The sequence below is a fragment of the Henckelia pumila genome, chromosome 2, assembly GCF_033568475.1.
Source record: "Henckelia pumila isolate YLH828 chromosome 2, ASM3356847v2, whole genome shotgun sequence".
In the NCBI taxonomy this organism is placed as follows: Eukaryota; Viridiplantae; Streptophyta; class Magnoliopsida; order Lamiales; family Gesneriaceae; genus Henckelia; species Henckelia pumila.
The window spans coordinates 116,167,842-116,195,250 of NC_133121.1; the positions used below are offsets into that span (position 1 = coordinate 116,167,842).

At 33.9% G+C, this 27,409-nt stretch overlaps 2 protein-coding genes across 6 annotated transcripts; both read right to left on the reverse strand.

Annotated features, from left to right (window-relative positions):
• Positions 1-8,072: 8,072 nt before the first annotated feature.
• On the reverse strand, positions 8,073-15,711 carry LOC140880888 (DEAD-box ATP-dependent RNA helicase 22). 3 transcript variants are annotated; one of them, XR_012149732.1, is made up of 8 exons: positions 15,384-15,710; positions 13,997-14,284; positions 13,370-13,492; positions 12,852-13,282; positions 12,389-12,713; positions 9,182-9,334; positions 8,773-9,101; positions 8,073-8,388 (listed from the first exon to the last, which is right to left on the reverse strand). XR_012149732.1 is itself a non-coding variant. In XM_073285743.1 (8 exons), exons 1-8 carry the CDS (start codon positions 15,681-15,683, stop codon positions 8,919-8,921), a joined length of 1,725 nt encoding a protein of 574 aa, XP_073141844.1. In that variant the 5' UTR covers positions 15,684-15,711; the 3' UTR covers positions 8,730-8,918. The 3 variants fall into 3 exon arrangements, 2 of the variants coding, with proteins under 2 accessions (XP_073141844.1, XP_073141843.1); XM_073285743.1 differs by lacking the exon at positions 8,073-8,388 and having other exon boundaries at positions 8,730-8,971; positions 9,050-9,101; positions 15,384-15,711; XM_073285742.1 differs by lacking the exon at positions 8,073-8,388 and having other exon boundaries at positions 8,730-9,101.
• Positions 15,712-18,188: 2,477 nt separating this feature from the next.
• On the reverse strand, positions 18,189-27,409 carry LOC140881540 (uncharacterized). 3 transcript variants are annotated; one of them, XM_073286929.1, is made up of 18 exons: positions 27,286-27,409; positions 26,936-27,215; positions 25,918-26,127; positions 25,568-25,626; positions 25,330-25,467; positions 24,778-24,852; positions 24,571-24,654; positions 24,403-24,464; positions 24,248-24,317; positions 23,826-23,901; positions 23,614-23,744; positions 19,849-19,908; positions 19,698-19,772; positions 19,516-19,620; positions 19,330-19,425; positions 19,148-19,228; positions 18,966-19,067; positions 18,189-18,529 (listed from the first exon to the last, which is right to left on the reverse strand). In XM_073286929.1, exons 1-18 carry the CDS (start codon positions 27,325-27,327, stop codon positions 18,461-18,463), a joined length of 1,815 nt encoding a protein of 604 aa, XP_073143030.1. In that variant the 5' UTR covers positions 27,328-27,409; the 3' UTR covers positions 18,189-18,460. The 3 variants fall into 3 exon arrangements, with proteins under 3 accessions (XP_073143030.1, XP_073143031.1, XP_073143032.1); XM_073286930.1 differs by having other exon boundaries at positions 26,936-27,210; positions 27,286-27,375; XM_073286931.1 differs by lacking the exon at positions 27,286-27,409 and having other exon boundaries at positions 25,918-26,134; positions 26,936-27,073.

A 27,409-nucleotide genomic window follows, 5' to 3' on the forward strand; every position in this document is an offset into this window, starting at 1 on the left:
GTATTTGGTATAATAATTTCTAAATTTCGGCTATATTTTGATCCATTAGTCGCTGGAATGTTCAATTTTTATTGGAAGGCGCTAAGTACACGGTGGCCAAAAGGGACGAGCCAAGAAATTGGTGTTTTTTTTTTTATTTTTATTTTGGAGGTAAATCAATTTGATTTTGGAACAAATAAGAAGGACCAAGATGTGTATTTATCCTATCCAGAGATGAGTTTTTTATACGTTAGTTTGTAACATTGAGATAACAAAAAGGATGGATTTGAGAAACATTACAAAATATTAGAGACCCATTTGGCTGTCCGAATAGAAGAAGGGTCATTTTGGTAAAAACGACAAATGATAAGGAGCAAGATATGTGTTATCCAGAGTTTTGAGAAAAAGAACTTTGGTTTTGACAACTTTTTTAATTTTTGTATTTGGTAAAATAGTGTCTAAATTTTGGCTATATTTTGATCCATCAATCATTGAATGTTCAATTTTTATCGTAAGACGCTGAGTACACACGGGGGCAAAAGTGACAAGGCAAAAATTTAGTGATTTCTTGATTTTGGAGGGAAATTAATTTGTTTGGAAGCAACCTAACTTAAAAAAAAAAATCAAACAATTATAAGGTTTATGCATTTCATCGAAAAAAGTCAACAATTATGAAACCAAAACGTGAATTAGCCATCACCTAATTAGCGTCTTCTGACGAAAGGTGAATATTTCGTGGTTAAGAATGATCACGGTGCAATTTTGCGGTTTTTTGTAATCGAATTATCTTTTGCGATTCAGTGATGTTTTATTTTTTTAATTGCGATTTTACATATAAAATTGGTTTCGCGATTTTAGACGGTTGCAATCGATTTGTGATTTTTTTTTTTTATGAATGATAAGTAGAATGAAAAATAAAAAAGTACTCAAACAATTTAAAACAATAATATAAAATAATAATCAATTGCGTTTTTAAATATAATTTAACCGCAAATAGTAAAAAATATAATTAGATAAAATAAAAAAAAAACAAGCATAAAAATAAAGTTAAATAGATATAAAAAAAGCATAAAAAAAATTTAAATAGATAAATATGATGCTTTAAATTTCATTTTTATTCATGATCAATGTTCTAAAAAACAGTATACGGTATGCGGACGGTCACCCACCGCCTAGCGCCTAGAGGCCTAGGCGTTTTATTTTATCCTAACTATCTAATTTTTCTAGATGATTTTTAGCCTAATTATCTAATTGCCCTAGACGATTTTTTTTATTTTAAGCTTAAATATCTAATTCTTTTTGTCCATCTTAATATTTCTCCAATAATTCCTGCTTTATCGAATTCAAGCTCAAAATTATCTCATATTCCTCAACTTCATCTGATATACATTGATCGGAGAATCTGTCAAATAATCTTTTTTTAAAAAGTTCAAAATAAAAATATATATTATACATTAATCTAGGCGGCCACCTAGACGGGCTTTTAGCCGCCTAAGCGGCAATTAGATGGTCTAGACGGCCAATTACAGACATAACATCAAGATGCATCAACTATATAAAAATTAGGGCGATGAACAACCACATAGGCGTCGCATATTACTACCTTACTATTCCTTAACAAGAAAAAGGGAATCGCCGAATGCCCGGTTGATTTGTGTTAAGACTTATTTGAAAAGATATTAAATATACCAAAAAAATTAATATTAATTTTTTTTTTACAATGTTTAATAGTGAGAGAGAACATTTACAATAGTTTATTATTATTATTATTATTATTATTAAATAAAAAATCCCCTCATTAGACAAAATAAGATACCATTTTTATTGCCAGAATTACCTTATGTTATATAGATGTTACATTTTTGTTATCTATTTTTTTTCCAGACATTTCAAATTTCAATTTAGTCTCTCGAGAATTTTTACAACTATAATATTACTCCTATTTGAATATAAATCAAATTAATTATAAAAATATTATACAAACACGCAACATGTACGTCAATACGTTAGTATATTTAATAGTTGAGCCCCTTAGTTAAAGGACACCAATTTTTTCCCAAAATTATCCTTATACTAAAAAAATTGTAAAATTTGATTTTATTTGTATATATCGTTCATATTCTTCTCAACCAACAATTTTAGATAAGATAAATGAATTTCAAACTTATTATACTAATTTAGAAATAAAAAATCATAATTAATTTAATGAAAAATAAAATATATTATTTATATATAACATATAATGATAAAATATTATATCATTTATTTTATACACACCAATTGAGTGTGAAAAATTATGCTAGTTATTATAAAAGTTGAGAGGGTTAGAACAACAAACTTGGCGTGTGTCTTGATAAAAAAATATATATATAATTTTCTCAAATTACAAAAACATTATACTTATATTTAGATTTAGTACATATCTTATCTAAAATCATCACATCCTATATGAGATGATACTTTGGAAAAATATAATTTTAAAATAACTTTTTTATTAAAAAATAAATAAATTTCTTAACAACATATTATAAACGGTCAAAGAACAAGAATCCGCGCAACACCGTCGAAAAAGGCACAAATTCCATTTAACATTCCAGTGATACGGAGACCTAAACCCCAAACCACCCCCACGGTATGTATCTATTCGTTAACTTTCGTTCGTTAGGCAACTGCTGATCACTCATTTGGGTATCCATGACTTGGTTTTCACATTCATTTCCTGTTTTGGATATGGGTTCTGGGCAAAAGTAATTGGCTTTTACATTTTAACTAGCTAAAACTTGTTGGAATTTTTGTAGCTTGGTAATGAAGAAAGGAAATTTTTATCATGACTAAATGGAAATAGTTATATTTTAACTTTCAGCAAGGGACAGAGCAGGCATATCAGCGGTATTAAAAATTTAAACCTAAGAATGTCAAGTTTTATAGAAAAAACTGATTTCGTGCCCTTTTTCAATGTCATAGTTTTGAACTGTTAAAAGAATGAATTCAGATGGTTGGTGAAAGTTTAAAATAGTTGTCTGAAAGGATTACCCGAAAAACCTGAGGAGGAGGAGGGAAGGAACTCTGGTATGCTTTGTTTGCTTCATGCATGTTCTCCAACAATATTATCAAGAGTTGGTTGTTTTTGGGTTGAAGCCCCGTTTTGTGGCTTGTGTTCTCCTTCATGGAAAACAGGTTTCCACAATTCATGCTTTGGAACAGTAAATTTGGATTTCCTGTTGGCAAGATTTCAAGTTCAGTGTTATTCGGCAAAGCAGTCTGTTAGAGATAGGAACCTCTCGTGAACGACCCAAAACTATAATGGACGACAGGGAAGCATTTTTTGTTATTCGGGAAGGACAATCTCGTGGGTGTTTACAAAAGCTTAAGTGATTGTCAGTCTCAAGTTGGAACCTCGGTAATTCACTCTTCTCAATTTTGATTAATGAATACATGTTAATATGTTTTTGTGTTGAGTGTTGTGTTTAATGTTCACTTTCATTTCAACCGGCGTAGTTTATCAATCTTCTTTCTGTTAGGAGGGAAGACCTACTAGTACTCAGATGCATCAATTTTTCTCTTATTTTCTGGGGCAGATATGTGACCCTCCCGTCAGTGTGTACAAAGGTTACTCCTAACCGAAGGATGCAGAGAAATATCTTCTCTCTTGTGGACTTGTGAATGCTCTTTATTCCATCAGAGCTTCTGATCTTACTGAAGAACTTTTCGGTACACTTGTGCCATGTCCAATTCAGGTCAGATTATCTCACCACATATGCAATCAAAAATTTGAAACACCTTATTTGATATTATTCTACTTCCCCTCCATTTAATGTGTGTTATTTAGCGTAATAGGACACTTTTTGGAGATGTTCATGGCACTTATGTAAGACCCTATTCGGGAATTACTGGCTCATCCCGTGGAAGGTACCACATTAATATCAGAACCTCGTACGGGATTAGAACTTTATCAGAAGTGAGATGGTAATACGTAAATAATTTATGTCAACATGAACATATTTTATTTATATATTCATGATCACATCACCTAAACCGTTATATAGCAGTGGAAGTCAAACATAACTTAATGCACAACACCACATGTCATCATGATACAAAATAAGACATTAGTAATGTTCACTTGAGTCCTAATGGTAGCTTATCGACCTTAGATAATATATTGTTGCTCACATTCTGGTGTCTCTATACTTGGAAAAATTACATCATATGCAAGAAAATGAGGTTTTAAGTCTTTGAAGAGGCAGGTTTAGAATTGGAGAGACCCTTTTCAGAGGATGAGATTAAAGCGGCAATTTTTGATAGTGATGGACCAAAGGCTCCGGGACCGGACGTATTTTCAATGGCTTTCTACTAGAAGTGTTGGGATATTGTTAAAGGGGATTTGATGAGGGTTTTTGAAGAATTTTATGAGGGGGAATTATCAACGCCATCACCAATGAAACATACATATGTTTGATTAGAGGTGTAAACGAGTCGAGCTACTCGTGAGTAGCTCGGTCAAAACTCGACTCGAGTTCGATTTGACCGAGCTCGAGAACATACAATCGAGCTCGAGCTCGAACTCGAAATATATGTGTTCGAGTAGCTCGCGAGCTACTCGATGACATATATAAATATTAAATATAATATAAATATATATATAAATATAATGTATATAATATTTTATTTATTTATTTATTCATATAATTTTTTATTTATATATATTTATATATAATTTTCGAGCTCGAGTACGAAATTAATTACTCGATCGAGCTCGAGGTCGAGCTCGAGTAGTTAAATATGAGTCGAGCTCGAGTACTGTGCTACTCGACTCGGCTCGACTCGATTACACCCCTATGTTTGATCCCGAAGAAACAGAACTCGAACAAGGCTAGAGATTTCAGACCGATCAGTTTGACAACAAGCCTTTATAAGATTATTGTTAAAGCCTTGGCGATTAGATTGAAGAAAGTTTTGGATTCCACGGTATCAGCAGTGTTCTAAATGGCGGTCGAGGCGGCCGCCTAGGCACCAGCGGCCCTCGACCGCCACGCCTCGGCATGAGGCGGTCGTTTCAGGCGGCCCAAGTTGCGAGGCGGGCGAGGCGTGTGCTCGAGCGGTTGAAGCGGTTAAGGCGGCCAAGGCTTTTTAAATTGAGTCAAGGTCCATAATCAATTAATTTTAAATTCTGTCAAAAGTCAATACATTTTAAAATCCTAGTCAAAGTTTATCTATTTTAAAACCCTAGATCTTGACTCATTTCAAAAACACTAGCCACTTTTTTTTTCATTTTTGCTCTTCCACCCTCCACCACACACCTCAGCCGCCCGCCGCCCATAAAAATGCTTTAAAAAAATTCAAGCCTAGGCGGCCGAGGCGGTAGGCGGTCACGGACCGCACCGCCACCGCCTCCCGCCATTTACAACACTGGGTATCAGAAAATCAAAGTGCATTCATTGAAGGCAGATAGATCTTAGATTGTTGTCTCATAGCTAGTGAAGTGGTCGAGGAGATGAGAGTTTAAAATAAGAAAGGGTGGGTGTTTAAAGTGGACTTCGAGAATGCATACAACAATGCTGATTGGAGATTCTTGGACCTTGTGTTACTTAAGAAGGGTTTTGGGGCAAGGTGGAGAAAATGGATTCAGGGTTGTGTCTCAAACGTTTCATTCTCGGTTTTTATAAATGGAAGACCTCGTGGAAAGTTTAAAGGTGAAAAGGGGCTCAGGCAAGGCGTTGTCACCCTTTTTATGGGCAGGTTGGTAGATAAGACGAAGTTTCGGAGCTCATCGGGGAGTGCACATTGGTAGAGAGAGGGTGGAGATTTCTCACATTCAATTTGCGGATGATACACTGTTTTTTGTTTAGGAAGCTGAACATTTGTGTTTTTTGATGGAAATGCTGAAATCATTTTGTCAAATGTCAGGACTAAAGATTAATTTAGAGAAAGTGACTTGATTGGGGTTGTGAAGAAGAAGAGTTGGTTGACTTGGTGGTAGAAATCGGTTGTGAGAGAGATTCTCAGCCTATTAAATACTTGGGGATTCCGTTGTGAGGTAATTCAATGATATTATCGGGAACCAATTTTGTCTAAGATGTCAAAGAAATTATCAAGTTGGAAAAAGACATTTTTGTCCAAAAGGGGTAGATTAACATTAATTTTAGCAGTGTTGAATGCTTTGCCGATGTATTTCATGTCTCTCTTTAGAGTACCGAAAGATGTAGCGGATGTTATGGAAAAGATTATGAGAGATTTCCTTTGGGAAGGAACTGACGGGGATTCACATGGTCATTGTGTGGCTTGGGATAAGGTCTGAACACCGAAGGAAAAAAGGCGCTCTGGGTATTGGGAATTGTGGGGATGACTAGCATCGTCACATTTAGAAGCCCTTGGAAGTGTATCTCCAGAGTTTACCCGATTTTTATACAGTCGGTGAGCAGTGCTCAAAGGGGGTAATATTTTAAGATTTTGGGAAGATGTGTTGGGGGGATTCCGCTTTCAAGGGTCTTATCTCTCTCTCTTCCAGTTATCTTCGGTTCATAATTCTTTGATTTCTCGTTTTGCTCAGTTGGAAGTCATCCCCTAGATTCGGTTCTCTTAGAATTTTCATTTTAGGTGGGTTTTGATGGATGTGGAAGTGGATGAGTCGAGCCTTTTGTTAGAATCTTTATCAGCTGGTAAGACCTATTTGTTTATACCCATGACAAAGGACGTATGGGAGGCAGTCAAAGAAACCTACTCTTATCAAAAAATTCATCACATATTTTTGAGTTGAAGATCAAACTGTTATACAAACAAGGTGAGAAGGGAGTAGTTCAATATTACAACCATATGATAACAATGTGGTAAGAGTTAGACCTCTGCTATGAAGAATCATGGGAATAGAAGCCTGGCAGTGTCAAATTCAATAAATGCGTGAAGAATGACAGAGTGTACAAGTTCTTGGCGGGGTTAAACAATGAATCGAATGAAGTCAGAGGACGTATCTTAGATAGAAATCCTCTACCATCTCTGAGCAAAGTATTCACAGAAGTAAATTGAGAAGAAGGGATGAGGAAAGTAATGTTGAACAATAAAAAGGAAGAACTTGGGTACGACTATTGTAAACAAACTATAGCATACCGAGTGAATTGTTGGGAATGGTAAGCCTCCCAACTGGAATCCGAAGAATTTTAAACGGAAGGGATGCAGTTGTTCAAAAGCTTATCTGACCGGTAAAGAATAACAGAATAACATAGACATGTCGTCTGGGGCACCAACTTTTAATAAGGAACGATTGGATCACCTTCATAAATTGTTTCAATCCTCATACCATTCATACTCCATTTTTGCACCAACATCTTGTTCCCTAGCGCAAGGTAATTATTTACAATATGTTTATCATGTGTCTACGTAATTCTCTCACCCCTTGGATACTAAACTCATTCTCTCACCCTTCAATAATAGATTCAGGTGTTACTAACCGTATGACCGGATTTTCCAAATTCTTATGTTCTTATTCCCCTTGTGCAGGAGATCAGAAAATAAAAATAACCGACAGTTTCATTTTCAATGTGATATTTGTCAATTTGCAAAACATCATCGTGCATCTTACCTATTCAACAATGTTTATCATTTGGCACTTGTCAATTTTAATTGCAGTATGACCCCTAACTATCTTTTATAATTATGAAATTACCCTCATTCTAATATAAATCAAATTAACTAAAAAAAACTGTACAAGCATGCAACATGTGTGTCAGAGCGATAGTAATTATTAACATTAATTTGATGTATAATATAGATTTTAATTTACTATAGTAATTTCTCTATAACATGTGCAGCTTAACTTTCTTTTGGGTCATCACAACTTACGTACTTCGTATTCTGGTGTCCCTTGATGTAAAAATGTTATTGTGGGGTAAGACAAGTGAAAACTACAATTATTGTAAAAATAAAGAATTCGGTGCTAGCAACACGCTCTTTGATGTGCATTGTGCTATGAGACGACAAACTTCTGACTTGTGTTATCCTGTCTATTCATCGATTACTAGAAGGGCAATACTATCAAGTCCTTACTTTTGTCAGTTTGTGTTACTTCCAATACTTAGATTTATTATGAGCATCCAAGTTTCCTATTGCAGCCAACTTCTATAGGTGAAACAACTAATGACTCATTGACAAAGAAGAGATCACAAAAAGCTCCGTGGTCAACTTACGGAGTAAGTGAGAACTTTATCTGGTCTCCTTGAAGATATGAGGAAAAGGAAAAAAAAAACATGGATCTATAAAATTTAGCTTACAGGTCTGTGGAATATAAGCACTTCTATGCTTTTCAGGAAGCAGTTGGACCAATGCTGACTTCAAATGATTCCTCAAGAGAGCATTTAAAATTGATTCCAGACTGATTGCCAGGAACTAAGCTTCACGTCTTAAACTTCAGTTTCTCTGAACAAATTTGGAAGTATGGTACTCAGAACTTGTATATCGAACTCAGATGTACATCCACCCATAGTGGTCTCAAACTTGATTTATGAATGCAAAAAACAGTAGAGTGTCACTGTACTCACAAAATAATCAAGGCGTTCGCACAAAATTTACTAGCCTGATCGATACAACTTCATACAAGCTTGGATTTCACGGAAGTTTTTCGACGTCTTATTCTTCTAGGAACTCAATATGGACTTGCATGCAGTGAAATGCTCGAGACAACTTATTACCCAAAATCACAAACAAGAATGATTTCGCACAGAACGGAGAAATTTACTCCAAATTCAACACAAATAACATGAGATCTAATGGTTGCATACATTTTCACAACGGTGAACACACCTATTATCCATTGGCGAATGAGAGGTACCGTGATTGTAGGATGAACATTGAATTCTTACAACAATAGCACTCTAGCTCGGGTTGGCCTTTTGAGCATGTTGCGAAAGCGAATCTGTGGATGCATTCCTTCTAATACATCTAATAGTTTACATTAGAATTTCCTGTGGAATGAATGATGCACCATCCAGTCTATTTATACCTGCACATTATGCTGCATTATATTATTTTAAACAATTCATCTCAACGTTTGTCGCCTCAGAGGAGTATCCCAGTTTACCTCTCTTCTTAAGCTTGTTTCGGAAACTCCTTTTTCTGCTAAATGCCTTTTCCTGAAGTAAAATTATTGCATGCTAAAGATTGTTCCATTCGAGCCAAAAATATAATTGTTAGTCTTTAGCCAAAATATTACCAGAGACAAATTCAGTTCGTCGGCATGGCGAACAGCAGCAACAAGATCTCGATTTGATTTTGTAAAAAGACTTGTGACGAGGCCATCTTCACCTGCTCTGGCTGTCCGACCGACTCTATGTAAAAAGTCTACAGCTGAAGTCGCAAATTCCGCCTGCCAGGAAACCAACTTGTCAGATTTTACAGAAACATGAATCAAGGGGACGATGTGTTTTTAGAAGGGGTGGCATAGGAAGTAAAACTAACCCCATTCTCCAGTCATGTCGAATTTCTACTACATGTGGGTATTTGCCATTTATTAATCACATACTTGAGTAATAACTGAATTTTGAATAATAGGAATGTCGAGGAAACATAAACCATATTAAGCATCGGTTTTCAACCATCAAAACCGTCATCCAAGACAATATACAGTTTTCTTAATGTAGAATACTTAATACACAATTTTACCCCCTCTGATTAGGGATTTTATGCTTGATTTTCAAAAACACGGGGCCTAAATGCTACTAACTCGTCCTAAATATATAGATTTGTTGTTTTTTCACATAAATTAAAAAAATATTTGGAAAAACAAAGTTCAAAAACAAATTTTCTATTTTTTGTCCTCGTTTATTATTCAAAAATTAATTGTATGTTTTCCAAAATGATAACAACATTTTTAGTCATGTTATTTGCATTTTTTTCACCTTTTGGTCGTATTAATAGTGAATTTGTATTTTCAGTCCTGTAACTTACATTTTGTTTTCATTTTTAGTGTTGTTATGATGAATTTTCATTTATAGTCCTATAACTTGTATATTATTTTCATTTTTTATCCTGTATTTTCTTTTATTTTCAGTCTTTTAATGACCGATACAAAAATCGAAAATAAAAATAACTAAAATTTAAAGGACTGAAAATGAAAACAATATACAAGATACAAGACTAAAAATGAAAATTCACCGTAACAGGATAAAAAATGAAAAAACATGCAAGTTACGGGACTGAAAATAAAATCAAATTGAAGAAAGTGCAAAGAACATAACCAAAAATGTAGTTCTCCCGTTTTGCAAAACTCAGTGGACAAGGTATATTATATTAGTAAAAATAATAATAAGGAAAAAAATGCTACAAAATGTAAAAATCGGACTACATATTTAAGACAACTGAAAAAGAAAATGAAATTTATATATAATTGAGATGGAGAAAATATTAGTTTTAAATATGGTGTTTTTGTTTTATGTTTTATTTTTTATAGGGATGTTGATGCAATTAATATAGCATGTGTATAACATTGCACAATTAATAGTAGGAGAGATGAAAATTTGTAGGTATAGGGGTAAGTAGGAAAAGTTATGGGAGGAAAATTATTACACACATTTAATTGTTCAAATGAATTTTAAATAAATAATTATTAAAATTTTAAGTTGGAAGATTGATTTTCCATATATCTCTAAATCAAAGAAAGAAATTTACGAAATATCAGATCGATGTCTTATGATTTACACATATGAGGGTTAGTTTTGCCATTCACAATGGAAAATATTATCCTTCATCCACACTTCTACAGGGACTAACAAGAAGCATGTGATGCACGTGAATGGCGTATTAGATAGAATATAAAATAAAGAAATAACTTTAAATTTACTCACATTTATAATACAAATACAATAAACAATGATTGAAATTTCAAATAAACTATTTGTTTTATTTATTTGTTTTTTTAGATCTATTACCTTCTTAAAATGATAGTTAAAGGTCATTCGTAGTGCGGATTACAATTTGAGTTTTAATCTTCAACGACTATCTTTGACTTATTTATATTGATGAATTCAATTCTTAATATCTACTTTTATTGTATAATAATTTAATTTTTACTTATAATTTATTTTATTGTAACAAGTAAAAGTATAAATAAAAACGATGGATAATTTTGTTATTAATGTAATGCATTAATCACCATTATGTCACTACATTCAAGTGCATTGGTCCGTTTTTTTGTTTCCATTTCATTTACATGTAGTCTATATAGATTTTGATTATGAAAATACCAAAGAGAATCTTGACTTAAATAAACTTTTTTCTCTTTTTTTAGGCTATTATATTATATTTTAAAAGGTTCTATTTTATATTAATTAATAGTTTACATGTCTTCATCATCAACAAACGTTTTCTTAATCATTATTATATATTAATTATAGTTTCACACAGCACTATTTAACGTTAATTAATTATTTTAATTATTGTTTTAATTCTCATTCTAAAATTTATCATATCATATTAAATTAAATAAGCATTTTGTTTTCTTCCTTTTCTTTTGCCAACTGAAAATTAAACATATAAAGTGTAATACCGATTACTTATATAAACATTTCATTATTACTTACAACTCTCTATTTTTTTCATTTTAAATCACTTTTTAAGTTATAAACTTAAATATGATCATAAATTGCACATCCTAATTACTAATTAATATTTAGTAATAGTTGAAGTAGTAAAAAAATTCAATAAAATACTAATACTGAAAAAAATATACATAATGAAATGCATTAAAACTCAACAAAAAATCAGCATAATGTCAACTGTTTTTCATTAACCATTGTGTTGGTTTTGTGACGAGGTATTTTATTTTTCTTTTCTTTCTGATACATTGTGTTATCAGTATATTAAATCATGAAAATTATTCCCAATCAGATATATGGTGATCAATATTTTAGTATGATAATTTTTTATTTCAAATATTTTGTTTCTCTTTATAAATATCTTATTATTATATCATCATCATCACAAGATTTTTTTATGTCTCTTAATTTATCTCATATCTCTACATTTTTCGAGAAAAAAATAATCTCCAATAATCCTCATAATAATAATTAAAAATGAGAACTATCCATTTAGAAGATTCTACTATCAACAATAATTTATAAGAAAAAAATAGATGGTAGATATTATATATATATATATATATATATCTCTTCTCATTATTTATTCTCTTTATAATAATTTAGGGTTGATTAACGACACTTAATAGCACAACTACATCCAAATAATTTTACTTCTTTCATTGCTATTCTCCTTTTCTTGTAACAAAAATAGATAGATACAGATAAAACTAGACTAAAATAGATAGATACAGATAAAACTAGACTTCGATTATTATAATACTATATTTTTATTAAACGATAAATAATAAACAACATATTTTATAATCTCAAGGATATTGACGTACCTGAATAACATGTGAAACCTTCTGTATGTCAAGCCCTCGAGCAGCAGCATCAGTGCACACAAAAACACCACCTTTCAGCTGGAAGTAAACCAGATTCTCCGTCCGCTCTTCTAAAGAGATGCTACTATGGTACCGTAAACATTTGATATTCGCTCCCATCAAAATCTTGGCAACAGCTTCAGCAGCCTCAACAGTATTTGCAAACACCATGGTTCGAATTATTCCAGAGCTGGAACCTACCTTAGTGTTAAGTCCACTGTTGACAGCATTTATTAGTGCATCTACTTCTGTATCATTTGTGACTTCTACCCACTTTTGCTCCAACCTGGTGCAGCACACAAATCAAATACTGTAATAGCATTTTTTGATGATCATCTTTCATGATAAGAAAAACATTTTCTTTCTTTGAAAAAGGGAATTAATTAACGACGGTATTGGCGTGGCCATAGATGAACGGAGGGACCTTGGATTATGACAATGGAGATAGCTTCCACTGACCCAACTGGCATCAGGAAACATCCGTTTCAAAATCCCTCCGGCAGTTTGCTTTCCATTCAGAGGAAGAGTGGCTGCAACAAAAATGTACTGCTTACTGCGATCATATAATTTTCTGACACGCCTCCAGTCCTGTTTTATCCTCATCTCGGATTTGAGTTTGGAGTCCTCTATAGCAGATGTAATATCTGAATCTTCATCTTCCTCATCTAAATCTGCAAAGATTTCCTCGACCTCTGTTTCAGAGGATTTTAGGGGAAATGAGTCATATTCCTGTGCCACAGGATCTGGGTTTTTCAGTCGAGACAACTGCTTCTCATCAAAACGAAGCATGTTTATAAGACGGATTACTTGGTTCTGGAAACTCCCACAGAGCAGCAGGTCTGCTTCATCAAAAACCTACAGGATTGATTGACATAGACTACAACCAGTGAATGACGATTTATTAACAAATAGCAAAGCATGGTCACATATACAAAAAATTACCACATATTTCACACGGCGTAAATGATCAACACGCCTGCGTTTTTCTGGGTCAATTGCATAAAGAAAGTTCAGAAGTGCAACTGGAGTTGATACTATTATATCCGGTTCTTTGATTGACAAGCCCTGTAAAAAAATGGTGATGTCTCATGTATAAGAAATTTACACTGAAAGTTCTGCAAGTATGATATTTGTTCTGTATCGGATCCACAATAATACTAAATAGTGAGGTAACACATAAACTGGAGCCACTCTCCAACCTAATCTACTAGTTCTTTGGGTTTGAGCTTTATTTTTGGACTTAAAGCATAAAATTGATATTCTCGCTGAAAATCAATGCAACAGATAGGGCAACTTGGAGAAGGGATCATGTTGATAATGTGGCTCATGCTCGAACGATAAGTGCAACTGATGTACATTAATCATAGTCGATGAAAGACATCTACAGTAGATCATTGTAAGGATTTGTCAAGGCATAGTAATCTACCATTGGACACATTAGCTTCAGGGATATACAAGCTTGAAGATTTTCCCACCTAATATTCTAGTTATTTTAGATCAGAACTTTGCTTTTCGGCCTACAGCTTACAATCAACCAACAATATGTTTTAAAACAAAACAATGTCGTACCTGCCGGCCACAAATGGCAGCAGCTGTAAGAAATGGCATGCCGTTATCATCTATGAGGGAGTTTGCCATGCGGGCAACTTGTTCACACAGCATCACATTAGGACAGAGAACAAGAGAAATGTGGTGGTTCTTGTGCCATTTCTGATCATCCACAGCACATTTTGACATATCCATATTTCTGCATAACCTGTCAATGAGAGGAACTAAGTATCCATGGGTTTTGCCACTTCCAGTCTCTGCTGCAACCACTACATCAGCCCCTGCAAGAATGGTTGGTATACAGGCTGCCTGAATTGAGATTTTAGTAAGTTCCACCATTAACTATATTCTCTTTGTTTATTAAAAACAAATAAAGAGATATTCCAAACATTTTGAACTACTATTTAGGAATATAAGCTATCATAAAAGAAAGTGAGATTTAATAATCACAAATGACGAATTCAATTTTGCACTTCCTGATTCTGCACCGTTTAAATAGTTTTTACTTTCAGAATTCAGATATTATTAAAGTATTTTATTTGCATTAGGACTCTTGGTATTTCAGTTGTATCAGGACTAATATTTTTAAATATAATAGAACCTCAGGAAAGTATTATAATAAGATATAATTAGTACTTTATATTAACTTATTCCCCGCATTTAAACATTCATTTAGCTTTAACTAGTAAGAAACACGTGCGCACGTGGAGTATGATGTTGATTTATCAAATTATTTCTATATTTGGCCTATAAATTAGTGGGCAATTCTCTCCCTATATAGAACTCATAATTTTTTTTATTTTAGAACCAAGGACTCCTAAATTTTTATGTAGACAGAGACTTATTGTAATATGACGATTTTTTTATATAAAATGGCTAGAAGTTCTAGATTTCATTGCTCTCATAAGTTCAATTCTATTTAGCAACCACATTGATTTATTTTGAAAATTAAGTTCAATTTATTCACCTAATTAATATTATGTTTCATATTTGTTTTAAATTTTAACACTTTACATTCGTTAAAATTTCTGCATTTATATATAATAATGCATGAGTGTGTCTTCTATTTATTTTTAAGCAGTTGTATTGTCTCTTGTTTGTGCGCAGCTTCATTAGTTCTTCCGCTTCCTAGTTACTATGAGTTGATTCTTCATCTTTTTTCTGCTAGTACGTATTGTATTGCCTTTTATTTATGCAGCTCATTAGTTCTTCCGCTTCCTTGTTAATTTGAGTTGATTCTTCATCTTGTTCTTTTTTTTTTCCTCCCCTTTTTAAAAGAACAAGAACCAACAAGTCCTTCATTCCAATTTCCAACTTTCCCAAATAAAAACCATGACTTTACACATCTAATCTGAACACAAAAATTGCTGGAAAAAATGAACTTAAGGAAACAAAAAATAAAGGGAACCTGAACCCAAGAAGGTCTATGCAGGCCAAGATTAATGAGGGCGCGGGCGATGCCATCCGAAACCCCTAGAGAAGCCCACGAAACATGTTCTTCAGCTAAAAAGGTATCCGCTTCAGCTCTATTTCTGGACGCGGCGGTTGCGAGAACCCGGACTCTGAGGGCCTTGACTGCGCTAAAATTGTTGAGAACGGGAAAAGATAATCTTGCCAGGGATATGAATGAGTGTATGTGTTTGGGGAATCTGGGTGGAGGCGAAGTTGCGCAGCCGTAGAGCATTGAAAGGGAACGCTGGGTAACCATGTTTTCGCAACGAATGCAAAGCGCAAGAGATTTTAAATAAAAAAAAAAAAAAAAAAAAAACTCGTCATAAATAAATAAATAATGGAACAAATTTTAATTTTAAAAATAAAAATAAAAAACACATATACTACAGCATAATAATGATTTAAAAAATAAATAATTTTACAAAACAATTAAGGTAGTGTTTGCAACCAAAATATAAGTGATTATGGATTTTTTTTTTTCACAAATTTGTTAACAAAAAATTCATAATCACTTATTTTTAGAGGTTGCAAACACTAATACGACAATCGATCATGTAAAATTTTACTGAGTTCGTTTTAAATTTAACTTATCATGTTGGTCGATGAGAATACTATTTGACTTTATTTTTTAAAAAAGAATTATAGATAAACTAAATACTTACGGAGCATTAATAAAGATTATATCTCTTTTATATCCATAATGTTCATATAGTTTTTTTAAAAAAAAATTATAGCTGAACCTTCTTCATGCCAACAACTTGGTAACGCACGATTTAATTCGTTGATTCATTATTTTGATTTGCCTTTTAAAAATAATTAATCCTAATAATGTCAAATAAATGGTATTTAACATACATCATGTTCTTATACAAAATTAGTTTTGTAAGAAAAATAAAACTTTTCACTTTATCTACAAGAAATTAAAATAAAAAAATTTTAACATTTCAATTTTTTATAAATTAAAATTAAGATTTTTTGTGTAAAATCAACCAATAAATTTTGGAACTTCAATATTCTCAAATTAAGATAAGATTTTCCAAAAAAAAAATGAAAAAAAACTGTTCAATTCATTTATAAACAAATAAAAACTAAAATAATTTTGGAGTTTTACTTTTTTGAAAACTAAATTTTTATATAGCACACATGTAGTTTGATAAATTTGACATTATTATTAATAGGTTCATAATATTTATGTTTTTAGTATCATATTTTTTGAGTTTTTATCTTTTTCATATTTTCATTGGTGTGTGTTTCCTTTATTTTGTAGTTGGAGGACATTTTATGAGTTTGAAGGGAAGTTGAGCTAAAAAGGTGATTTTTGTCGCATGTCAAGATGAAATTTTGAGAAATTGAATTTTAGACCTTAGAGACAGATGATTTTTTTTCTTCTTTCTTCTTCATATTTTATAGGTTTGATCTTTTGTATTTTTAGGAATTATGGAGCCAATTATGCTTGGCTAAGGTTTTAGTTCTGATTCAATGGATATTTTCTTGTATTTCAATTTATCACTGTGATGTTTTGAAATTAAATTGCTATTTTTGTTTGTTTTCAGTATTTGTTGATTTATTATTTATTTTCATGAAAGTTGTAGGTCGATTAATCTGACAAATTTTTTTGATTTACGTCTTTTGAATGATATTCATGAATTCAGTGATCCGTAATTGTCATGAATGATAGGTACTGAGTAGCGATAGATTATGTGTGTTGTGCTATCATATCATATTTAATCTAAATAAATCAATGAAAATAGATTTAACACTTGTAGTTATCTCGATTGTTAGATTTTAGGATTAACTGTTTTCACAAATCGAAAAGCTATTTTTAGTCAATATGAAACACTATCGTACCCAGTTGATTAATGATAAGTTTTGACTGTATGCTGAGTTTGGTCAATTAAAGTAGGAAAACACAAAAATCTTAGTGGCTATCCATATGATTTTAAGGTTAATTGCTAAAAATTGCACGAATAAAATATTTGTTAGCCGGTGACCAGTGATATAATTAGAATACAAAAACCCCTTGAATCATAGTATGGTAATTATTGATTTCAACATTTAATTATTTGCTCTTCTCATTTATTAAATTCTCACATTATTTTTTATTTTTTATTTTTATTCAAAACCAAAAACCCCACTTTAGTTACATTCAATTGAAAGAAATAAATACTCATTCCATGTGGATTCAACTATGCTCATTACTATACTCATTTTGTTAAGGAGTAGATATTTTAGATTTGTTGATTGATAACAGGCCTATCAATCATAATAACTGATTTTATAAAAAACATCTTCACCAAATTTCTAAAATGTATAAACGAATGACAAAGTTGACAATACAAAATGTAAAACTTTGACATAACTTTGACATTAGTTCACGCGTATTTCAATATTCAATAATTAAGATTAAGATTTTTGTGGAAAATTCAAAAATTAAGATAAGATTTTTGTGGGAAAAAACTGGTCAATTCATTCACAAACAAATAAAAACAAAATTCTTTGGAGTATCAATTTTCTTGAAAACTGGACGTATCCAGCATACGTATAGTTTGATAATTTTAATTTTATCATAATACTTGATTTTACAAAAACATCCTATCTAAACACATTTTAAGTTTTGGCTAAAAATTTTCGTGTTATCTTCCTTTTAAAGAAAGCCTATTCCAAATTATCACATCAAATAGACATTTTCACTATCCATTTGAACACGATTAGACGAGTATCATAATGTAGTACGTACAATAATTCCGGAGAACATGCATAAAAAATCAATGTCCAAGAAATACATAAAATTCTTAATTAATAGCAAGTAAATAGCCCATAACAACGAAACATAAAACTACCTAGCCGGTAACAAGGGTTTAAGGGATCATCTAGATGCCAAAATTTCGATATTCCTCTCGATTCAAATAATATCTCAATCAGCTAAATCCTATAAAATGAGCATAATTTCTCAACTCATTGGAAACCCTTGATCCTCTAACCTATATATTAACCAACACGGACAAAATTTATTGTTAATGAGATTATCTTCCTCTAAAAAACAACCGTAAGCTCCTTCTCGGTCATCTCGTATACATGGTCCCTTGCATCAGCAATCGCACTCTGCACGTTTACAGCTGAAAATTACTCATAAATGTATTCTAAGTAGGACAATTTATAGGGTCTTCTGAAGGCTTTCGTTCATGCTTGCCACTTTTTTTTTATGACGTGGGAACTCGCATCCGCTATCTTTTGGTGCGCACTGGGTAAACCCTCGAACTAACGCAATAGCTTGCAAACTACGCTAGTCAGATAAACCGCATTAGACAAACCATGTGCGACAAACCATGTGCGACAGACTAGTCTCAGAAGGTGTTGGTGGGAGGATCGAACTCCTGACCTCTGATCAAGTGTTCATAAGTTCATCTACTCCACCAACTTGGACACTTCCTTAGGAGTTGTTTGTCACTATTGTTCGCATACTACATCCTTGTAAAAATAGACAGGAATAGGAAGTAAACAAATCTTATGTAATAAGATAAAGAAAGAGAATAATAACCTGTCCCAGTTTGGTGAGGAAGTTGTTCATTAAGTTTAACGATGTGAGCCCCACATCTTCGTTGGCTTTGAGCGCTTGAGCAATGGAAAAAGCCCCTTCATCCTGCGTTTAATTCAACAAAACATTGATACTAGAAGCTAATATTTACAGATCTGCAAACTTATACTGATTAGATTACACACCCGTATTTCGTTGAACCCTAGATTGAGTGATGTTAAAGCCTCGTTGACCACTTTCAAGCTGCGAGCCAGGCACACGGCACCCTGCAAACAAAGCATGCATCATTGGAAAGAGATCAAAGGATTGATCGACCGATCCATATGATGTAGAAATTACACCATAAGACACTGAAAAATAAATTAACCTCATCTCGAAGTCCATTGGCTCGTAAATCCAGGCTTCCTATGGTACTGTTGTATTTCAACATATCTGCAATATGCTCTGCACCATTGGCTCCTATCTGTAAAATATAGGCAAATAAAAAGGTCAAACAATGTTTTGAGGAGAAAGGGTTGAGAAAAGATTGATGGGGATGTATTTACTTTCTTACCTGACACCAACCAAGCATGAGGTTAGTTATGTTCCCGTTGAATTTTAGGACGTCTGCTAAAGCCTTTGCGCCATCAGACCCGATGGGATTATAACCAAGTTCTAACTGGGAAAGACACGGAGAAATTAAGGCTCCAACACCGTAAAATAATTAGAAATGACAGATAGGTGGGGAGCACTCACAGCTGTAATGATGGAGTTATCTTTCAATACTTGTGCTATTGCACTGATACCTTTGGCATGAATGTCATTTCCACCCTGCCAATAATGGGGATAACACCGTTAACAATCATATTGACTCCAGAGAAAGATTGGTACAAATTCATTTACTCACTAGATCAACATTCGTAACTGAACGATTCTGCTTTAAAGCCTCTGCCATTCTTTCAGCTCCCTGAAATAAGTACCAGGAACAGAAGAAGTCAGTACACTACCACGCAACAGCAAGAGATTACCTGCCAGATCAGCCTCATAAAGCCAGATGGTATATTAACCTTCAACTATGGCAGGACAAACGCTAAAAACGGAGAGGAAAAAACGGTTCTAGGCAAACTTAAGTATCATGACCCAACCAAAAATACCAAGAGGTATGAAAAGCCAAAAAGGGTAGAACACAAACTACTTAACCAGTAATATTTTATGCTTTTGGCAGACATTAGAATCATGAAATTTAAGATACTTAGACATTCAGAACTCAAGGAGCCTGGTGAAATCTGAATGCCACTGCCTAAGGACATCACCCCTCCATAAACCCCACCTCCATTTGCAGGGTGGGGTTTAAATTTTCTTTTTTTTATAAACCAGATCCAAGATTTTGGCACCGGTTTAATTTTTTTTATTCATTGTTAGCCACGAGAAGGGGAGTGCAGCTTATTGGGACGCACACGCGAGCTTCGGGCAGCAGGCAGCGGGGGCCGGGGAGCCCACTGCCTGCTGCTGCTGCTGCTTTTAATTTTTTGATTTTTAGATTTAAATTTCATTTTTTATTACCTGATTTTTGTTTCATTTTTAATAAACCTCAACGTATACTTTTTTTCTATTTGTATCTGAAAATCAAACAGCTATCTATATATTTGCCGATAAATACATCTCTCAGTTCTCAGTTACTTTAATCACTTTTCGTTATCTCTACCTACATTTTCTTTCATTCTAATCATATCTTCATAATTATCGATGAAAATTACAATAGCGTTTTTATGAAATTTTTTTAACTCTTCGATACTGAAAGAAATCCATCTTCTCGAAATTCCACCGTTCATCCGGTAAAATACTCTCAAAATTTCTCAATATTCATCATTATTTTTAGATTCCTCCAAATTTTCCAATCAATAATAATAATGTCCCTTGAGCTCCTATTATTTAATGTGTATCCTCCTCAATAATTTTTTATTTTTTTACGGTGAGCAATCAATTTTTCATATCATCACTTCCTCCTTGTGAATTTCATCTTCCATAAGCATCCACATTCCCTTCAAACGCATCAAGAAGGGCCAGTTTAGATTTTGTTGGCATAGAAGAGGAGTTTGCAACACCGTCTTCTGTACTAGTCTCAATTTTCGCCACCTTCGTTGTCATTTGGGCTTGATAACATTACACTGGATAGGATTACTGAGATGGGCCATGAAGAAGAGGATCAAAAGAAGAAGAAAACTGTTTGGTCACTGGAAGCAGAGAAGGTACTTGCAAGGTCATAGATCTCTGTGAGCACCAATCCAGTGCTTGGCGATGCACAAAAAAAGAGAGCATTTTAGAAACGTATTATAGAGTAGTATGACGAACATCGGCCTGTTGGAACTGTGGAAAGACAATTGGAGCAAGCAAAATCACATTTCTTTAACATTCAAAAGTTGGTGAGCGAGTTTAGTAGAATATATAATAAGTGGCATAACAACCATGCAAGTGGTTGGAGTGACGATGATATGCAACCAAGGCACGTGAAGAGTTGATGAGTAATAAATAAAAACTAGCATTTCAAGTACGAACATGTTTGGAGAATTCTCAGAGAATGCGAGAAGTACGCACAAAATCAGGAGAGGGCATCAGAATCAAGAGCACACAAATCATCTTCTAATCCTGACACAAATGTTGATGTGGACGACTACGAAGTCCGCACTCGTCCAATTGGCCAAAAGACAACAAAGAGAAAGGGTAAATATCCAAATTTACAATATTGGAATATGATGCCCTTAAAAATATCGGGTCTGGTCTAACCTGAGCCCATGGCTTAAGGAAGATTCAAACCCATTACCTTTAACGGCCTCGAGGAGGACCTATCTCGTAAAGGCCGAAGCCTCATATTGGTCCTAAGAAAATCCAAGTCCATAAAGATGAATCTGGAAGCTGATCCCATGTAGCTGAACCTATTTGGCCGAGCCCATAATAACCAAGCTTGCCTAGCCCAAGTTAGGGGGCGACCCCCGAAATCAAGGTGGAGCCCTTGAGCAAGGATTCCTGGCCAAGCACGGGATGTTAAAGATCCGAACCGAGCACAACTTTAGACTTGTTACATCTCGTAGACATGGAAAACAATTGGGAATTATTAGTGATAACGAAGGAATCTCGATAAATCAACCAGACAAACTCGAGGTAAAATTTTGATTACATCAGAATAAATAAAAGAAACTATGGAGAAAGTATTGGAAAGATTTACAGAGCACACTCACTGCAAATTAGATAAATTGAAGGGTTTGAATGTTGGCATGTTGCTAATGCAAACATGAAATATGAAGCTTTCTAAAATAAGTATGGCATCCTCGTTACGAAATATACCATAGAAATTATAGAAGACAACTTCATGTGCATCTCCATGCTATCGTGCAATGAAACCCGAATATCTCCACAATGGTATAGTATTGTCCACTTTGGATATAAACCGTCATGGTGTTGTTTTTGGACTTCACACAAAAGACGACATTCCGATGGAGATATCTTCACAACTTACCCATGATCTTTTCCACGTAATTTCAATATGTGATTTTGGTTAAATTCTCAACAATCCTTTCCTCAAACGCAGGACCACCATTATTCTCATGGTTCAACCCTCCTCTCAAGCCTCTCTGTCCTCCAATCGAGGCCACTCATCTTCCCAGTGCACGCCTCATGTAAAATACTTGGAAAACCACCTGCCTCGAGAGTTCATCGCGGATCTTACGGGGAGCCCTCACCTCATTCGTTCAAGTATCCGAGGATTCCACCCACGACTCGATCTAGACCATGGCTCTGATACCACTTGTCGTGCAATGGAACCTGAAGATCTCCACAATGGTATGATATTGTCAACTTTGGGCATTAACCTTCATGATTTTGTTTTGAACTTCGCCCAAAAGATCTAATATCAATGGAGATATCTTTCCATCTTATTAACCCATGATTTCTCCGTGTATTTTCAATGTGGGGCTTTGGTTTCCTAACACACGCTTGTGAAATGATTAAAAAGAAATAGGGTATGGAATATATTTGTATTTGCATTTGTTTTGTACTAGTATTTTCGAGTTTTTGTATGTTTTTTTTTAATTTCATCATTTTATGTAATGTTATTTTCCCAATTTATGTAGTTTATTTTTCATTAACTTCACTATCAAATTATCGGAACTAGCCGGTATGTCTAATTTTATAGTTTTTTAGTTATTTCATTCAAGTTATTAATTTTAAAAAAAAATAATGCAATAAAATTTAAAACACTAAAAAATATTAATCAATAATATAAATGGGTAAATGAAATTATAAATAAAGATAAGTGAAATTATAAATAAAAATAAGTGCATTGACGGTGGCACCCATAAAAAGTTGTTGTAGAGGTGTTTTTGATAAGGGAAAGAAGTTTTAAAAGCAGTGAGGTTTTTAATTTTTGATGTATCAGTAATGTGGGACAGCATAAATCCCTTGGAGGGGTTTACTGCTGCAGATTCCCTAACCATATATATATAAATCCAAATCAGGAGCAATTCAAAAACCTAAGCAGATTTATTTTCAATTATCAACAGTCGCATATTTGAACTAAATCTTCAGATTCCACTTCCAAGTTCTGGAGCAATTCATAAACTCTCAAACTCAAATGCTTTATATTTATAATTTAATTACATAGATAAAAAGTTTGTACCTCATCTTTAATGTCGTTCATGTAAAGATTTATCCACAACAAAGTCTTGCTTTTCTTGATATATTCAGCAACATAATAGGCGCCTTGTGCAGTAATTGAATTGTTTGCGAGATCCAAGGCTGTAAGCCTTCCTACAATAACAATGTGAAAATCAGTCTGCTGTGTTATAAGGAATAAGATATCATACCAGAAAGTATGGAAGTGGCAGAAACCTTTATGCAAAGATAAGCCAATCATCAGAGCACGAACTCCTTCATCTCCAATAGAGTTTCCTTGCAAATATAGTTCCTACGTGAAATAAGACATACATAAGACAGTTCCGCAAGGTAACTATGGAACTAAAGATGGTGTTCGACTTATTCGCATAAAAAGAAGATGACTGTTACTGGAGCTTCCTTCACCCGTGACATCTCTATGAATTCAGACATATCTCAACATTATAATTTTAGAATGGTTAGTCTTCCAGAGAAAAATCAAAGACATTGGTATATCCTCTAGCAATTTCATTACAGAAGGACCTTGGTATTCTCAAGTTATATCATTAGAATAGGTGTGGTTGGATAATGGAACAAACTGACATTTTGAGGTGATGATTATCTTCCAAACCAAATCCTAAATCAAGAAAGACTGATACCCGCAAGGACTTATTCCCTTCCAGCCCTTTTGCCAGCGCAGCTGCACCAAGGGCACCACCATAATTGCCACTGGATAATCCAAACATGCATAAATAAGAAGAAGATAATGTTTTGGAGAAGTCACGATTTCACTCTTGGGGTAGCAGAAGATTACTTGAGGTATAGTGACAGTATGCTTTTATTCTCGATAAGTGCTTCAGCAAGGCCTGAAAATCCCTACCTCCATTTCGAAAACATACACAGAAGCAGAATAGATGGGCAACTCAGATAACTGTCACATCCTATAAAAAAGATTAGCAAGTACAAGAATTAGTATCCATACAGAGTAGTCGATCAAATTGTTGCTGAGTTCAATCACGCGCAAACTTGAATTTTTCTTCAACAATTCAGCAATAGCTTTTGCTCCCTGTTACGGGAAAAAACAAGATATTAAACTAGGCATTTTTCCAAGGAACCTTTTCATGAATATTGTAAAGTGTATGACAAGTCCACATATTAACAATATTTTCAACTTCAAAAGTTAGCTAACCTCGTCCCCGAATGCACTACTGCTTAGCTGTAGCTTCTGAATACTGTCATTATTCACCAGAATGTCACATAGTAACTGTAATATTGCAAAAACAAGAATAGAGGATGTCTAAACAGCAGATTTATGGGGCGGAAAAAAACACTGTCCATCATTATAACATTTCCATCATTATAAAAATACATTTGTACAAAAAAGAGTAATATCCTCTGATGATTGAACTAGACATGGAAGAATTGCTGATACATCTTATAAATCCATACATTGAAGAGTATATCTCACAAAGTTGTAGATGCATAATATCATTTTCAACATGAACATAGAAACATCTTGGTCACGCATAAGTAAGATGGAAACAAATGAACCCACAGCTCCGCTTTCCAGAGGTCATATATTTTTATGCACAGGATAAAAAATAGAGAGATCGATTTAGAATAGAAACTAGCAAACTAGGACAAACTACTCAAGCAAGGAGCATAGCTTCTGATCATATGACTGCATCAGCTACATCGCAAGGGGATAAAATTGTAGAACATTATCATATTTGAGCCTTACCTTCACCCCTTCATCCCCAATTGAATTTCCAGATAAATTAAGAGACTTTAGTGCGATGTTAGATTGCAAAATCCCATCAAATGCTTTTATTCCATCGGCAGTAATCCCATTTGCAGCAAAATTTACTTCCTCGGCAACCTGAAAATAAGAAAATGTGGAGTTAAAGGACAGCGGAATAGGAAGTTTGTGAATTATGAGCTCAAATTTAAAAGGAAAAAATGATTATTAAAAACACTACCTGATTGTAAGCTAAGCTCTCAGCTAGAAAGAATAATCCTTCATCTCCCAAGTTGCGACCTACAACACCTTGTGCAGTTAGACAATTGAACACCAAGTTTCAAAGATGTCAAGAAAAGAAAAGGTAAGGTCTTTTTGTGCGTTGCCTTTATAAGAGAAAAAATGATTACTCAACGTGTTTTAGTAAACAGAAAATTTCCACGGTAAGATGATGAAATGAATTAGGAAATAAAAAATAGTGCCAAAATAATTATTTTATTATTCTTGATAGGTTCAATTCGATATAAATTTGATAACCTTGGCTTATAACATCAGTAAAGCAACCAGATAAGAATTAAAATGTTCGTGAACCTGACATATCAACGCTCGTGAATGATCTAATCTCTTTGGCAAAATCATTTAACCTTAGCTTGGATTCTCTCCCAAACTTTGCTCCAGAAGGTGCTGGTAAATTTGTCCCAGGGGCATAGGTCCACTTCAAACCTAGAGTGGGTTTATTTTCTTCTGTTACAGGCCTAACAGGTTTTGGAATAAGGATTTTCTCCACCATTTTCCACAAAACTGTGAGCTGGAAGACAGATTAGTTACCAATAGAGAAATGCTCTCATAACATAAATTATTTGGAATATGCAATAACTGCAGGAGCCAAAATTGACAGCCTGAAGGTGGCAAGGCCGTGGTGGTAAAATTTAATTCGATAACATAAAATAAGTGCATGCTAACTCCTTCACCACCACAGACCACAACAACCATACACAACCAGAGATACAGAAATATAGCAGGTGATTTATCCAGTAACAGAATGTCAGCATCTATTTGTTTAACATGCCAAAAAATAACGACAGAATAATCAGACAATATAAGAAATATGTAGTAGCATGACAGTTTATATACCATTTTTAAAGAAAGATAAGCATAGGGCTATCAAAACAACTAAACAAGGAGAGACATTGATCAACAAATAATTGCAGGTGATTGCTAATAATCAAATTAGGTTCCTAAAGAATTGTCATAAGACAGATTTTAAGTAATATGTAGTTGCATGACAGTTTATATACTTTAGAATCGTTCTATCATGAAGAACTCCACAAAAAAATTCAAAACAATTTGTTCTACTTGTTCTGTTTGATGACCTAACACATGAAGTAAATTAAAAAGAAGCTTCGAGCATCATCCTTTCAAGTCAATTGCCAGGATGAACCCCTAAATCGTACCCATCCTCTCTAAATCAACATATTCAAAGAAAGAAGACATAAATCATTCCTAACACAACTGGAAAACAAACCATCGAATATTTAAAGCAAGTCAAACCTTCAAAAACACACCCTAAAGTACCTTCAAAACATACAAATATTCATGAAATGCATACCGAATGTGACAACAGCAAATGCGCCAACGGGGAGAATAGAGGAAGCCATTTCTTTCACCATAGCAACGGGGGCTTGTGCTTGAGACTGATTGTAAACTCTGCGAGAGCTCGAGCTACGACTGGAATTGCCGCGTCCGGAAGAGGCGGAAGCTTTAATGCTCAATCTATTGATTTTGGAAGCAATGGTCGCATTTGTGTGTACAAGGGCAAAGAAGCACAGCGAGCCATGCTTGATGGTGGCAGTCTCTCTTCCATGTTTACCGCGAAATCCGAAACTAACCTAAGACAAGGGGGGAGAAAAGTTCAACAAAGATAATACAAAGTAATTAAACGTAACGTAAATTTACAACCTTCGGATGAAAACACAAAGAAAGCGTTGAAGTGGACGCCATTAGTATGAGATTCTTTGGATTGTTTGGGCGTATGTGTATGTATCAGTGTTGCGTTGAAGAGAAGGGGTTAGATAGAGCGGCG

Excerpts from the sequence above, each read along its gene's own strand:
- LOC140881540 (XM_073286929.1), bottom strand. The coding sequence starts at position 27,327 with ATGGCGTCCACTTCAACGCTTTCTTTGTGTTTTCATCCGAAG. Across the intron at positions 25,627-25,917 it reads CACGAGCGTTGATATGTCAG|GTCGCAACTTGGGAGATGAA; the intron begins GTTCACGAACAT and ends AAGGTGTTGTAG. Across the intron at positions 24,853-25,329 it reads TTGGGGATGAAGGGGTGAAG|TTACTATGTGACATTCTGGT; the intron begins GTAAGGCTCAAA and ends GCAATATTACAG.
- LOC140880888 (XM_073285742.1), bottom strand. The coding sequence starts at position 15,683 with ATGGTTACCCAGCGTTCCCTTTCAATGCTCTACGGCTGCGCAACTTCG. Across the intron at positions 12,714-12,851 it reads CTCCATTGTCATAATCCAAG|GTTGGAGCAAAAGTGGGTAG; the intron begins GTCCCTCCGTTC and ends GTGCTGCACCAG. Across the intron at positions 9,335-12,388 it reads AGGTTTCACATGTTATTCAG|GCGGAATTTGCGACTTCAGC; the intron begins GTACGTCAATAT and ends GTTTCCTGGCAG.